Below are 13616 nucleotides of genomic sequence, written 5' to 3' on the forward strand. Positions count from 1 at the left end.
GTGTGACAGTGCAGGGGAAGAGAAAGGAAAGACGCATGGAGCGGATCCACAACAGTCTAAATTTTAAAAATTCCACAGGGGAAAATGAATTATGTAGACTTCTACAAGACACTTCGTGTTAATTAAATTTTCTGTTGGACCTTAGGCGGACTGTTTTTTGTTTTTTTTTTTAAATGAGGCAGAATTGCCTCATTAACCCGTTATCTCTCCTTTCATTCATCCTTTCCCTCAGCTGCATGTTCCTGTAGGCAACCTTTGGATACACACATGTGCAGGTAGAAAAAGCTTATTAGGAATCTGGTTTAGGTATATTAGTGGGAGACTAATCGGCGGACATACACCTCCAAAACATTGGAGAATCTCCACCATCTTCTTCTGAGTGAATGGTGTTTTCTGTCCTCAGAGGCACCTTTTTTATAATTTAACATTGGTCTAATCTGACCACAAAATTCTTATTCTAAAATGAATTTGGTTTAACATGCTCCCTAGCATACTCCAAGCATCCTGCTTTATTTCTAGAAGTAAGCAGTGGCTTCCTGTGTGTTTTTCTCCAAAACTGTCCAGAGTTGTACAGACTACTTTTGGCTGCAGAGATGTGGCTTCTAAGCACTTTGTCAGGTCCCTTGCTGGATTCTTACATGTAGCTTTGGAGCACCTCTTTTTGTTATTTTACTTGATCTTTTATTTCTTGGAAGAGTCTTCGTGTCCCATGTTTTGTCAGTTTGTGGTTTCATCAATCATTAATCTGTTCTTCAAAGCTGGTGATGGTATTCCTAAATGTTTAATATGTTTTTATATCCCTTTTCAACTTTATAAAGGTTAACCAATTCAATGTTATGGTCTTCTGAAAGCTTACGAGACTGCTTCTGGAGATCTACCCGCCTAAAATGTACATTTAAAGTGTAAACAACTCACTCAAGCAAACTCATTCATCAGCATTGAGTGTTGCAATCTGATTTTACACATTAAAGTTAATTATCTAGAGCGTATATCAAGGGGCATGCAGACCTCTATTAGTATAACTTTCTTTTTATACACTTCTTGGCCACTTTTGTTACTTCGGATGATGGAGTAACATTTGTACTAGCTGAAATTGAATTAAACATAATGTTGGTGAAAAAACATTCTTTGTTTTACATTTTTTGCCATTTAAACATAAAGGCATCTAAACTCTTTCACTCAACTGTATAATTATAGGACTAGCTGCGGTCAGGACTATGTGGTGCTGTAATCTGTGGTTGATACATTGTATCAGGTTTTCAGTAGTAGTAGTAGAATATATTGGGTCCTATGCTAAACTTCATTCAGAGTTTGTATTCTTCATCTAATATAAACCCTAAAAGAAACATCATACAGTATTGAAAGATTGTAAGAGTAAGAATTGCAGTGTTCTGTCAGCAGAATGTGTCTGACTTTTTGTTTTGACATTGTGTGACTGCTTCTCTGTGATATTTGATTTTGCACTGAGAAGGATTTTAACTGTAACTGAGTCCAGAGCCAAATTTACACACAAGAATAGTCACATTGTCAATTCAGCGCGAGTCAGCTTACACATCAGTCAGCTCTTTGTGTAGCTTTTTCTGATATTTTAGGACATTACTTGGAGCACTCTGTACTAACCTCTATTAGAGAGCAGTTGAACATCCGCAGTGTCACATAAACTCAGCATGTACTGTAAACCCTTGTCGAGCTTTGAGTGTGTATGTGTGCACCCTATCTGTTTGTGTTTTTACGCTGGTGTTTACGTACTCACCCATGTGCAAAGGGTGTCCCTTTGTGTTTCCTGTGCATACTTTTACCCATTTGTTCAGAATGATTGTTAAGGATTCCCTGTTTACTACCAACCTCAACATGTCTATGATTGCAATGTGGGCTAAATGCCCACCAGGCTCTATATTAAAAACCTCTGCTTATTCCACATGGAGCAGCTTGGACCAGCTATGAGATCACTTTTCCGTTTAACTGCTCTCAGTTGACTGCGTTGTTTATGTTTTGTTTTTGATTTTTTTCCCCACAGCAGCATGCTGCAGCTCCTTATTTATTTCAGTTTGGAATACACATTAGGGAGGTTTTGAGGGCTATGCTTACACATGTATTTGTTGATGATGTAGAAGTGTGCAATGGAATAGATCTTTAAATAGTATGTTCTGGAGTGCTCAGGAGCCTGGCAGAAACGTAGTTAGGTATTCATGAAAAATAAAATACATCATGGTATCTCAGAAGCCCAAATCCCAGATGGCACAGAGTAGCTGGAGGGTGAAATGACTATTTTTAGCAGCCAGCACAGCCAAAGCTTAGCCAAATACAATTGGCGGCTTTAAGTGCCACACTAAAACAAATGAAATTGTAATGAAAGACATACAGGTTAACATATTTCCAAAGTTTGATAAAACGATATGAGAAAGATATGAAATATTTGTGTATCAATGTGAAGTTACAATAAAAATTCTAAAGGGAGGTTGCTTACAAAAAAGTTGCACTCTTCTCATTTTTCAGGGCAAAACATTGAAAAGGATTGTGAAAGAAAAGACATTTAAAGCAGAAAAAACTCCTTGAAATCATTATTCTCAGGTTTTAGTGAAGTGTGCTAACTTCCATCTACTCTTTCTCTTCCTCTGTGGGGTCAGTAAAGTAACAAAATGAAGGTGAGGTCATTTCCTTGACTTCAGTATGCGCTTGTATTTTGTAATCAGACTGCAGATATTAGTCCTGTCAGTGAGGTGACACTAAGAAGAATTAATGAATTTAACATTATTTGTCTTGTTGTTTTACAGCAGTTTGTTTTATTAACATCCAATTCTTTCTCCATTTTTATTACTGTAGGGATAGACAACCTGTATGAGAGAGCGCTGTACATCCGTAAGATCCTCCTGACCATTCCCAGATCAGTCCTCATCGTTATGCGTTATCTCTTTGCCTTCCTTAACCAGTAAGTTTTAAGCATAAAACATACACATTAAATCCACCCTACAATCTGAATGATTGTATTCAGCGCTATGTCTTTTTCTCATTCAACATTTTTTTTTTTAATTGCCTTGTCCCCGTTGCTTTATGCTTATATACCAAAATCCTTTCCTCCTCGCTCTAGCCTGTCCCAGTACAGTGACGAGAACATGATGGACCCTTACAACCTTGCCATTTGCTTCGGCCCCACACTCATGCCCACACCAGACAGCCAGGACCAGGTTTCCTGCCAGGCCCACGTCAATGAGATCATCAAGACCATCATCATTCACCATGAGACCATCTTTCCTGATGCCAAAGAACTGGATGGGCCAATGTATGAGAAGTGCATGGCTGGAGGAGACTATTGGTGAGGAATGAAATACAATGCAAACACTAAATCTTCCTTACAGTTCGATATTTCGCTTGAATGAGGGCGCAAAACAATCTAGGTGTGGTGTGATCCTTCAACTAACCAAACACCATCTTGGCCTTTAGCTACTTAGTGGCTAAGGAGTCACAGGCTATTCAAGATTAAGTGTAAAGAATGAAAGCCTTCTCATGAGGTCATTAAGACAGCTGCACAGATTTCTTAATTGAGATGTAGGTTTGAGGCACAGAAAAACTGAGGTGGTTTTCTCATTTCTTTTGTGTATATCATAAATGGAACAAAGGCCCCCAGTCAGGGCTTCTTAATTAGGGATTTGCTGTTTGTCACGCATATCTGTTTGTTTTGATACAAACAGGTATGCGTGTGCTATCAAAGCTGCAACTGTGCCAGCAGTATGTCAGAGGAGTTGATGTGAATAATTACACTCACCAGTTAGGTGTCTGTGGTTAAGGAACATGACATGGTGGCGCATGTTTCAGAGCTGACGTTACATTGTGGACTTCTTTCAAGGTGAGACAGATTAAAGCAATCACATTATCACCATCGCAGCAGGAGGCAAAAGAAAGAGGTCATTTGGCAGGGAGAGAGTGATTAGGTGAATTGCAGCATGTGCTGAAGTCAAACAGTTTAAATCTAAGGGCCTTTGCCAGTTTCAAATCTGTAAGTAAGGTTTATCGCTTGTTTTTTCCTCCTTTATCTGTCTCTGTTGCTCCTGTTCTCTGCCCCCACATCACCATAGGCTGAGAGGAATGTATCCTTGACAGGAGCTAATCACCCAACATGGGCATGAGCATGTCCCCCTGGTAAGGCTCATGGAGCCCCAGGGAGAGTTGTTGTCTTGGCTGCCTGGCAGCTAGTGACATGTTACCATGAGAGAAGACACTTTGTGCATGTGCGTGTGTGTGTGCACACGTTTTGTTTGCCAGCTATTGCAGCACACTGCCATTTTGAAAAAGACTCCTTATCACAGATGATCTAAGCCTCTCACAGTAAACTGACAGTGCCCACTGAACTTCTTGTTGGTTAAGAACACCCTTGCTTATTGTTGTGGTAAGACTTGGCCTTTTAGAGTTGCAAACTAAATTCAAAGATAAGTATTCTGATTAGAAACAGTTTTTAGGAAGTAGGGATAAAAGACGTGAAGAAAGAAAAATGGAAGGCATCCATGCTTATGCCTGTTTTGATTATGTCCCAAACACTTCCACTATGTCATGGCTGTGACCCTGATGGTTTACATGTTGTGTCTACAGTGAGCATGGAGCCTTGGACGAGGTAGACAATGAAGGAGGTACAGAGACGCACACTAGTGAGGATGGTGAGTGACAGTACTAGTACTGTTTTTAATCAAATGCAATATAATATGCAATAAATTTAATCATATGCAAGTATGCAATATAAAAATCACATAAACCTATATGAAATTTGTCTTTTACCCACAAAACAACATATATACATGTAAAATAGTAAACTGTCCATTTGCTGTGTATATTTAAGCTGTCACCTGTGTTCCTGGTGATGCAAAGGTTAATCCTGCCTGTCAGCCTGTTAAAGGCAGTAACCTTGAGAGTTATGGACCACCATTCATATTCTAATGCCACTGCATCTCCCTCTGGGACTTTGGACTCCTCCACATCCAGCCTTTACAGATCTCTTGGTGGTCTGCACCCTTTGGACCTCTCAGGAGAGATATTTTGGGTTACACCGCTGGGCGAAAATGTTAATGTCCTTTAAGTTTTTCAGTACTTGGTGAATCACTGTTACAGTAATTTGTAAAAAAAAAACATATAGAGTGTGTCAGAGGTGTCAAGTTTTATTAGCTTTTCAAAAATTATAGGGTCTTTGCTTTTTCTATTTTTAAGTAAATTTCCATGTGTGCAAAAGAAATAAAAACACCAGGCTCGTGTAGACACTGTTGAGGAAATAATAGACCCGGCTGTGTGATCATATATACGGTTCTTTGTTTGAGTGAAAGGTATACGAACTGGTCCGGTCCAAATAAAACAATGACTGAGTTAGCTGAATCCAAAATATCAGACAGGGTCAGACATTAGCTGTAAATGTTCACAGCGAAGCAGAAAGACACATTAAAACTGCAGCTCATTAAAAAGTGATAAATAACCCTTACAGACAGCTGAGCAGATGTAGTGAATCCAAAGCTTCAGCCAAGTCTTCATATATTACCTTAGTAACAGACTTACCTAAAACTGTTTCTATGGTGACAAGAACTGCCCCAAATCCTGTCTCCTTTTTTAACCCATAGAGGGTATTGAAGGGCTCCCTGTCATCATTCATCATCAGTCTCCATAGACAGATTTCAAGAATGTGATTGATTGACCTTTCTCGTACACCAGCTGGTATTCACTCCACTTCTAGAAGTCATGAATTGGAGGTCCTCTCCAACTAAAAAGGACATCTGATTACACAAGCAAGCGTCTGCATAGGAGGAATCCCCCTGTCGAACACTTTGAGTTATTAAGGGAAGATTAGGTTTTCCTGAAATCCCTCACTACTAGAGTTTTGTTCCAAAAGCTTCTCTGAGCAATCTGAAAGGATGTCCTCACTGACTCAGTCCTTTGCTATGGAATCTTGATCCGGGGTCAAGTTATTGTCACAAATTATTTTTAAATACTTATGACCTCATTTTGGATTTCAGATACAAACCAAACATTGTACTCCTTTTTTCTGTTAAATAAACAGCCCCAGAGGATCAATACATCAAGCTTTGCTCATTGGGAGGTAAAAAAGCAATTTATTCACAGATACTGGATTTGCTAAATAAAGAACACAGAGCTACAATCAGCAAAAATACAATATAATGCGCTTTATTACTGGTCTCGGAGGATGCTTGGCCTTGCTTCCTTCCTGAGAAGGGATCACAACTTCCTAATTTTATGAGTTTCTTAATCCCCAAGCTTTGTGAATATTTTTAGGTTTACTTGTAAATATTTTAATGTGTTCTCACTATTGAACCACACTGTCTGCCCAAGACATGTCCTACATTAGCAGTTACACACATACATTTTCAGAATCCTTGGAAACTTCTCAATCCATCTGGATGAAGAAATATTTTACAACAAATTAAAAAAAACATTAACATGTCATTCCTTGCTTTCTTGATACTGGAATGTTTCAATTGAGTGTTTCAATTTAGGAAATGGAATTAAAATATCTTCACCTTACTCAAGTTGTATGAAGCCAACATGACAGTCTCATAGACTGTGACTGTCATGCAAGGAGATTTATAGCATGTTATAAAGTGGCACTTTTCACTCACCATCAGTAAATGCATGCAGTATCTGCTACAGGGCCACAGGTGAACTAACTGGAACATTGATTTTCACCTGGAGGAGTACAGCAGAATGTCTTTGTTGTCAAATGTCCAGCAAAGGAAGTATATTTCCTGTATAGAGAGTCCCCACAAGGACTCAGGTTAAACATAAATTCAGCACAGAGTTGGCTGCAGTTTTTTGCAGTAGCGAACACCTAAGATGACATTTATCTTGAGGTAGGAGGATAGAAAAGGACTTTATGCATTCTTTTGTTGTACTGTATTAATCCTAGCCACAGCTCATACCAGGCTTTTTCTCCCTTATTTCTATGCATGAACATGGATGTAGAGCATCATCCACAGCGTCTTTGCTCCAATGGTGTGTTAAGACATCTGACAGTTCATATCTCTTACACCACAGGGCTCTAGCTTTCACAGTTCAACATTTCTTTAACTCTAGTCTCAGTGTGGGTGTGTTAGTGCATGTGTAACCATGGGGGGTCTGAAGCAGTTCTCTCTTATAATTGCACAACATGATGGAGAGGATCCTTTACTGCGCTGAGATTTAATAAGCTATTGCTTTTAGCCGCAGCTGCGTCACTGTAGTGCTAGCGTGAGTGTGTGTCTTTTGCAGAGATGGACAAGCACCGTAGACAAAAAGTGGATGACTGAAGAGGAAGAAAGGGCCAGTAAAAATTATGAAATGACGAGAAATGCTCTGCAGCAGTGAGGGTGCCGTCGCCTTTATTAAGAGCCTTGTCTGCTGCAGTGCAGTCCCAATTAATTCATACAGTAAATTCCTGCTTGTCACATTTCACTGGAGCCTCGTCACATCCACCCTGTCAATCCTGACAACTCAGTGAAGCAAGGAAGGTGGCAAGTTAAAGGCTGGGTGGGAAAAATAGAATAAAAATAGGTTAATAATGAGGCTGAATAGGACACTGAGAAAAATGAAGAAACCTCTTCTCTGCTCAGAATCAAAGCCATATTTCCTCTCTCACATGGCCTTTCTGATCATCTGAGAATTACTTTCAATCTCCTGTGAAAGATATATGTCGTGATAGCTTTTCGTGCCTAATACAAGCTTCAGCTATTTACTCTCCCTACCAGAATATCTAGAGAGCCTTTGTTAGGGTGAGAGTCTGGCTGTCCAGGGACACCCTGTCTGACTTAAATTGAGAAAGTAAGATGGGAGGAGGGCAGAGGTAGAAGTGAGGGAGGAATAAAGCAGCTATTTTTAGACCTGTGTTGCTGTAGTGCATGCATATTTGCTTGGAGATCTGTACCTTTCGAAGAGAGTCAATTGTACTGTAGCTGTTGTTAAAACCAAGATAATGATTATAATGATACTGATTTATAGTGGTTAATACAGTATACAGTGCACTTGAAAACATAAATCAGCATAAATAAAATAAAATAAAACCTAGTAATAACTGTTCAGTTTACCACTGTTTCTGGCCTTTTTCATACTCCTCTCCGATGTCACTGATTCAGGGTTCATTTGTACAGTTACTGAGTAGTTATCAAGTTAATCAAATGATCCATACTGTAACTGACAAGCCGCTGAGCCATATAGATCTCCTCTCACCAGTTTCTATAAATATCTTGCTAAAGCTCCTCAGGGCTTGTTGTGCTACTGGTTGGGTGTTGTAAAGCTGGTCTATCATTGACAAAAAAAACAAACAATTTGAACTCCTGCCAAGTGTGCATCCACGTGTACAAACATGCTAATATTAGACCTTTTTCCATCAGGGCAAACATGTGTTTATATCCAGATTAAAATTTTATTTTATTTCATTACACTGAAAGTCCTAAATCGGTCAATTAAAAAAATATCTGGACGTGTTAACAGCCTGATGTACCTGACCTCTCCAATCCTCTTTCCGTTGACAGAGGGTGAGCCCATTGAAGCTATTGCCAAGTTTGATTACGTTGGGCGCTCTTCACGAGAACTTTCATTCAAAAAGGGCGCCTCCCTGCTGCTTTATCAGCGGGCATCTGAGGATTGGTGGGAAGGACGCCACAACGGCATCGACGGTCTGGTGCCACACCAGTATATTGTCGTCCAAGACATGTGAGTGGTTTAAACAAACACACACTGTATATTCAGCATTAGGAAGAGTAAAATGAATGGTGAGTTAGCACAATGATGGTTTCTCAAAGTCCTTCTGATATTTAAGTGTACAGACAAGTTCATAAATGTACATCTACTTTGCAGTCCTATGTTGTTTTTAGGACTGTTTTTGGCAATTGAGGGTGAAGATACAGACATTAAAACATTAGGTTACAAGGGAGGGGGGAAACATGCATCTATTTGCCCATATCCATCCATATGCCTGGTAACCACCTGGCTACCAGGGTGTTCCTGCTTTTCCTTGTTTTAAATGGAATTAAATGATGTGCAGCACTGCTACGTACAATCGATGCTTAACCAGCTGGTTCACTCTAATGACCTAACGTCCTATTGTGGGTTTGTTTTTAAAGTAATAAAATAGATTCAGAAAGACAATTTCTTACTCTCTGCACAATTATTTTAAAGGTAGAATCAACACATGGTTAGTTTAGCTTAAATGAAAATTGGAAATGTCTAGTCTGGGTCTGTCCTAAGATAAAATAAATAAATAAATAAATAATTGCCAACAATCATTGTTAAATCCCACATTATCTTGTCTGTTTAATTGTACAAGAAAAGTGTAAATATGAGAAATCATTGTTTTATGGGGAATTATGGCCAGATATTTTCTTTTCAGGAACCAGAAATGTCTCAGCATATTTCCTGAAATATTGGACTATTCTTTTAAGGTTTAACAAATACATTTATGAACAAAATCAATAGAAGCAGACACCATAGAGCAGTACATTCCTGAATGCATATAAAGTTTGCATCCTCTTATCTTGAAATGGCATAAAATTAAATAGACAGTACAAATGTAATGTGTAAATGTGAAAATAAAGTTATTTTTAAATACATTTATCAAGGGGGATGCAAACTTTTGCAGCAATATAATTTTCTGTATTTTAACTGTTTTTATACACTCCTTGACTATGTTTAAACATTTGTATTTCCTGAATGTGCATTTTATTATGCTAGGTGCAGGGTTAGATTTGCATCCCCTTATGTGCAATTTCAATGGAAGTGTGGCTTAAATATTATGCGGATGTAAAAATGTATTAGTTCACTCTTCATGCTATTATTACTATAAATACTATTATTATTGTTATTATTATTATTATTATTATTATTATTATTATAAATAACATTATTAATATTATTATTATAAATAAGGGGACACAAATGTTTGCACCCAACTGTGGCCTCAGAACACTGTAGCTGTAATGCAAAATGTATACAGTTAAAAAAAAAAAAAAAGGAAATCGTACTCTCTACATGATTATTTTTCTTAGGCTGTTAAGCTAGAACCAGGTCCAGTTAGACAATCAGAGTTATCCAGCTCTCCCTGATGGAATCCTTGTGGCGTAAACTACACACTTGTCTTTGTTGACTTTGACTGTGTGAATGTGTGCAAGCCATCAGTATACTGCAGGGTCAAGCATGGAAGACCATCAGCCTTGTTTGTCCTGCCCACTGCTGTCATCCCCACTCAGCTGTGGAGCATTCTCCATCTCCAGGGTCCTTAACCAAGCCCTTCTGTCACTGTCTTGTGGTCTCAGCACTAACAAGCATACTATATCCTATGCCATGGCGGCTGTTGGTGCCTAATGGACTGGATTCACTGTCTCATTAAGACCGGAACAGAATCACTCCTATCACTTAGCAGCTGGCTGACAAAATGGCCATTTAGATTTCCTTCCTCTTTTTCCTCCTCTTCTCTTTTCCTTGCTGCTGTCCCGTTAGTGTGCTCCTATCAATAATTTACCAGGAGGGACAGTGCTGATGGGGTGTCCTCTTAGTTAATGAAAGAGCAGGGGAATTTACAGCTGTACGGGTTGTCCCAGAGCACAGTAACATCCTGCTCTCTACTTAAACAGAGCAGGCTTAGGAGTGTTAAGAGCATGCAGGGTCGTGATCTTCACTTGTCCCATAAAAGAGCCTAGAATAAAACATGTAGAGAGATGCCTGAGAGACCACTTTAGCACAGGATGTCTGCTCTCAAGATTTGACTGTTGGGGTGTTTCTTTGTAGTGTCTGTCTGTATATTTGTTTATTACAGACTCTGCTTTAGAGGAGTGGTTGTACTTTGTCACTGTGTAAAGTTATGTGAATAAACCAATAAACTGACTGGGTTTCATCGGCTAATACGCATCATCAGAGGCAGCGGTGCAGCCCAATGCTGCTCTAATTACTGCTACCTGACAGGCACCAACTGTGCCCAGTATCCAGTCTCACACCTCGCTGAAACCCATACAAATGGCTTGTGTGTGGGTGTGTGTGTGGCGCATATGACTCATCTGACTCTCTGGACCTTGGGGGAGAGAGGGAGACGAGCTGACTCAAAGGAAACTGATATCAAGTTTTGCCATCAAAGAACTTTGCAGACTCGAAGGCTCAACTTGCTTCCTATTTTATTTATTTTATTTTTTTCGGTCTGTCTGTTGCTCTTTCTATGTCTGTGTATCCTAGAGATGACAACTTCTCAGACACACTGAGTCAGAAGGCTGACAGCGAGACCAGCAGCGGTCACGCTGGAGAGGACAAATGCTCAGGAAAAGATATTGGCTCACCCAGTGACACTAGGATATCTGAGGCCTACATCACGAGGTTGGTTTTCACACTGCTGTGTAGCTAATGTTTTTGGCTGCTACAAAAGTTTCCAAAAGTTTGAACATGTTCTATTTAAAATAACCAGTATTCACTGTTCTTTTTATAATGAAGTAATGAGTTTTCTGTGTCTATCAGTGTTCTACCCCAACACCAATAATCTGTTTTGTTAAAGAGGTGATAGATGTAAAAAAACAGGGCAGCACTATGGGTGGAAAAAACTCAGCTCATTATACGGTAAATAAAAAATCTGTAGTTAGAGTTGCTTACTGCCTTAAAAAATGCAAAAACAACATTTAGGTAGGTCAGCTAGCATCCTGACTTTATGTTGTGAAAATCCGTTCCAATATCCCCCAGCCTGCTAGCCTACAACATGAGCGCTGCATCATCCATGATGCCTTTTACTAAACTGCAAATTTGCTATGTGAGCAGTTAAAGTCCTGTTGTATGAACGGGACTGGTGGAAACAGGAAAGAGTTCCTGCTTCCTCAGTGTGCTGCCTCATCCTGTCATTCAGTACACTCAGCTCACTTCTTAGTTTAACTGCCACTGGAGCAATAATTTAGTCAGCCAATTCTCAGTCTATTTTATCTGCAGTGATGCCTCCTGTAGTGCAGTATTAAATATTCATTTCACATGAGTCTTTAGACATCAGGAGACCATAGTAAAATACACATATACAAAGAAAAATTTAAATCACACACACACACACAGTTGTATGTCTTTTTGGCAGCGTCGGCTGGTTATGTGCCAATATTTTGTGTCCTCCTCTCTTCCCTTATGTATTTCTGGTGGTAATACAAACGACCTTGAAATGTCTATTACTGGCTTCTACCAAACACGTGAACAAATGCTACTTTATTCAGAGCCAGACTCAGTCCCTCTACTTGACTGTTAAAATGTTGATGATTTACTCCAAAGTAGTAATTACAACCTTGCAGGTATTTGTTAGCAAATGAAGAACACATCTGAATGAATCATCTTTTTCACATCAGCCTTAATGAACCTTCCTCTCTCTAAACCAATGTCTTCAGCTGTCATCAGCTCCCAGGTGATCCCCACCTCTCACTGTCTTTTCTACCTGACATTCACTTTTCTGCTCTTCCATTCAGACTGTTGAAACATTAATACCCTGAGCTTTATTTGGATATTCTCTTCCCTCATTTCTTTTCAATCAACAACGCCCTCACCAGAGGGTTTAGTAGTTTTTTCTTGTTATTGTTTATTTATTTATTTATTTTATTTATATATATATATATATATATATATATATATATATATATATATATATATATATATATATATATATATATATATATATATATATATATTTTTTTTTGCATCATCGTTATTTATTAAGATTATTTATTTATAAGATTATTATTATATTTAATTATTAAGATGTTTGCCACAAGAGGTTATATTAAGGTTTCTTTATGTAAAGAAGATTTATGTGATCATACTAAATATTACACTTTGTCCATTTGTCATTGTTATTACAGCATTATTCATATTATGCAAAAGATTAGCCCTCACTACACTGAGAGTTCCGGATGAACTTTCTATGTGAAATATGCTCTGTCCCAGAGGACAGTTGTTATGAATGTAAACTGCTCCCCCTGCAGGTTATATGTGATGCCTGCAGTTATTTACTATTTTAAATCTCTCATTGTAATCTCTTTTTTTTTTTACCCCCCTCAGGAGGCATCAAGCCTGTAACATGAGTTTTGCTTAGTTCTGTCTTTTGTACACATTAATTTATATTACATTTGGACATTTAGTGTTCAGCAAACGTACGTAAGGGCAGGGTTTGGTTTCCATGTCTTACATAATCATTTGTCTGTTTAAATCCATTGGAGACTTTCAAGTTATTGCAGATGAATGTTTTTCTGGGGTGAGGAAATTATGCATCTAGGGAGGTATCACAGCCTCAGTGACTTTGCTGAAAATTCTCTAAGACTCTCACAGTCCTTGATAACCACGCTCTCCATTTCTTTTTGTTGGGCACAATGATGAAGGTGCCTGTAAATCAAAATGATGACATCAAAGGCAGCATTCATTAGGCAAACCTTAGGTGAATTCTGAAAGGAGCCATTTGCTTCACAGAACGATAGGATTTCAATATTTTTTTCATCACCACAAAGTACCAATAATGTAGACTGAAGACTAATTAAGTTCAGAAAACCTTTGTTGTTGTTATATTGTTTGATTGACTTTGACCTGGAACATTGAATTTGACACAAAATGTAATTAACCTCATTAAAGCAACATTTTACCATGAATTAACTAGGCTT

General features: G+C 38.6%; 1 protein-coding gene across 9 annotated transcripts in view; it reads left to right on the top strand.

The window, feature by feature from the left end:
* Positions 1-13616, top strand: part of srgap1a (SLIT-ROBO Rho GTPase activating protein 1a) — a 72486-nt gene that overhangs the window by 54695 nt on the left and 4175 nt on the right. For 7 of the 9 annotated variants that reach the window (XM_067501358.1, XM_067501359.1, XM_067501355.1 and 4 more), the window contains 5 exons: positions 2824-2929; positions 3089-3313; positions 4585-4649; positions 8496-8676; positions 11185-11322. In XM_067501358.1, coding sequence (XP_067357459.1) covers positions 2824-2929; positions 3089-3313; positions 4585-4649; positions 8496-8676; positions 11185-11322 — 715 coding nt within the window. Of the gene's footprint in view, positions 1-2823; positions 2930-3088; positions 3314-4584; positions 4650-8495; positions 8677-9352; positions 10843-11184; positions 11323-13616 lie in introns of those variants that run through there. The other 2 variants (XM_067501361.1, XM_067501362.1) reach the window with 2 other exon arrangements.

The sequence above is a fragment of the Channa argus genome, chromosome 4 (genome assembly GCF_033026475.1).
Source record: "Channa argus isolate prfri chromosome 4, Channa argus male v1.0, whole genome shotgun sequence".
In the NCBI taxonomy this organism is placed as follows: domain Eukaryota; kingdom Metazoa; phylum Chordata; class Actinopteri; order Anabantiformes; family Channidae; genus Channa; species Channa argus.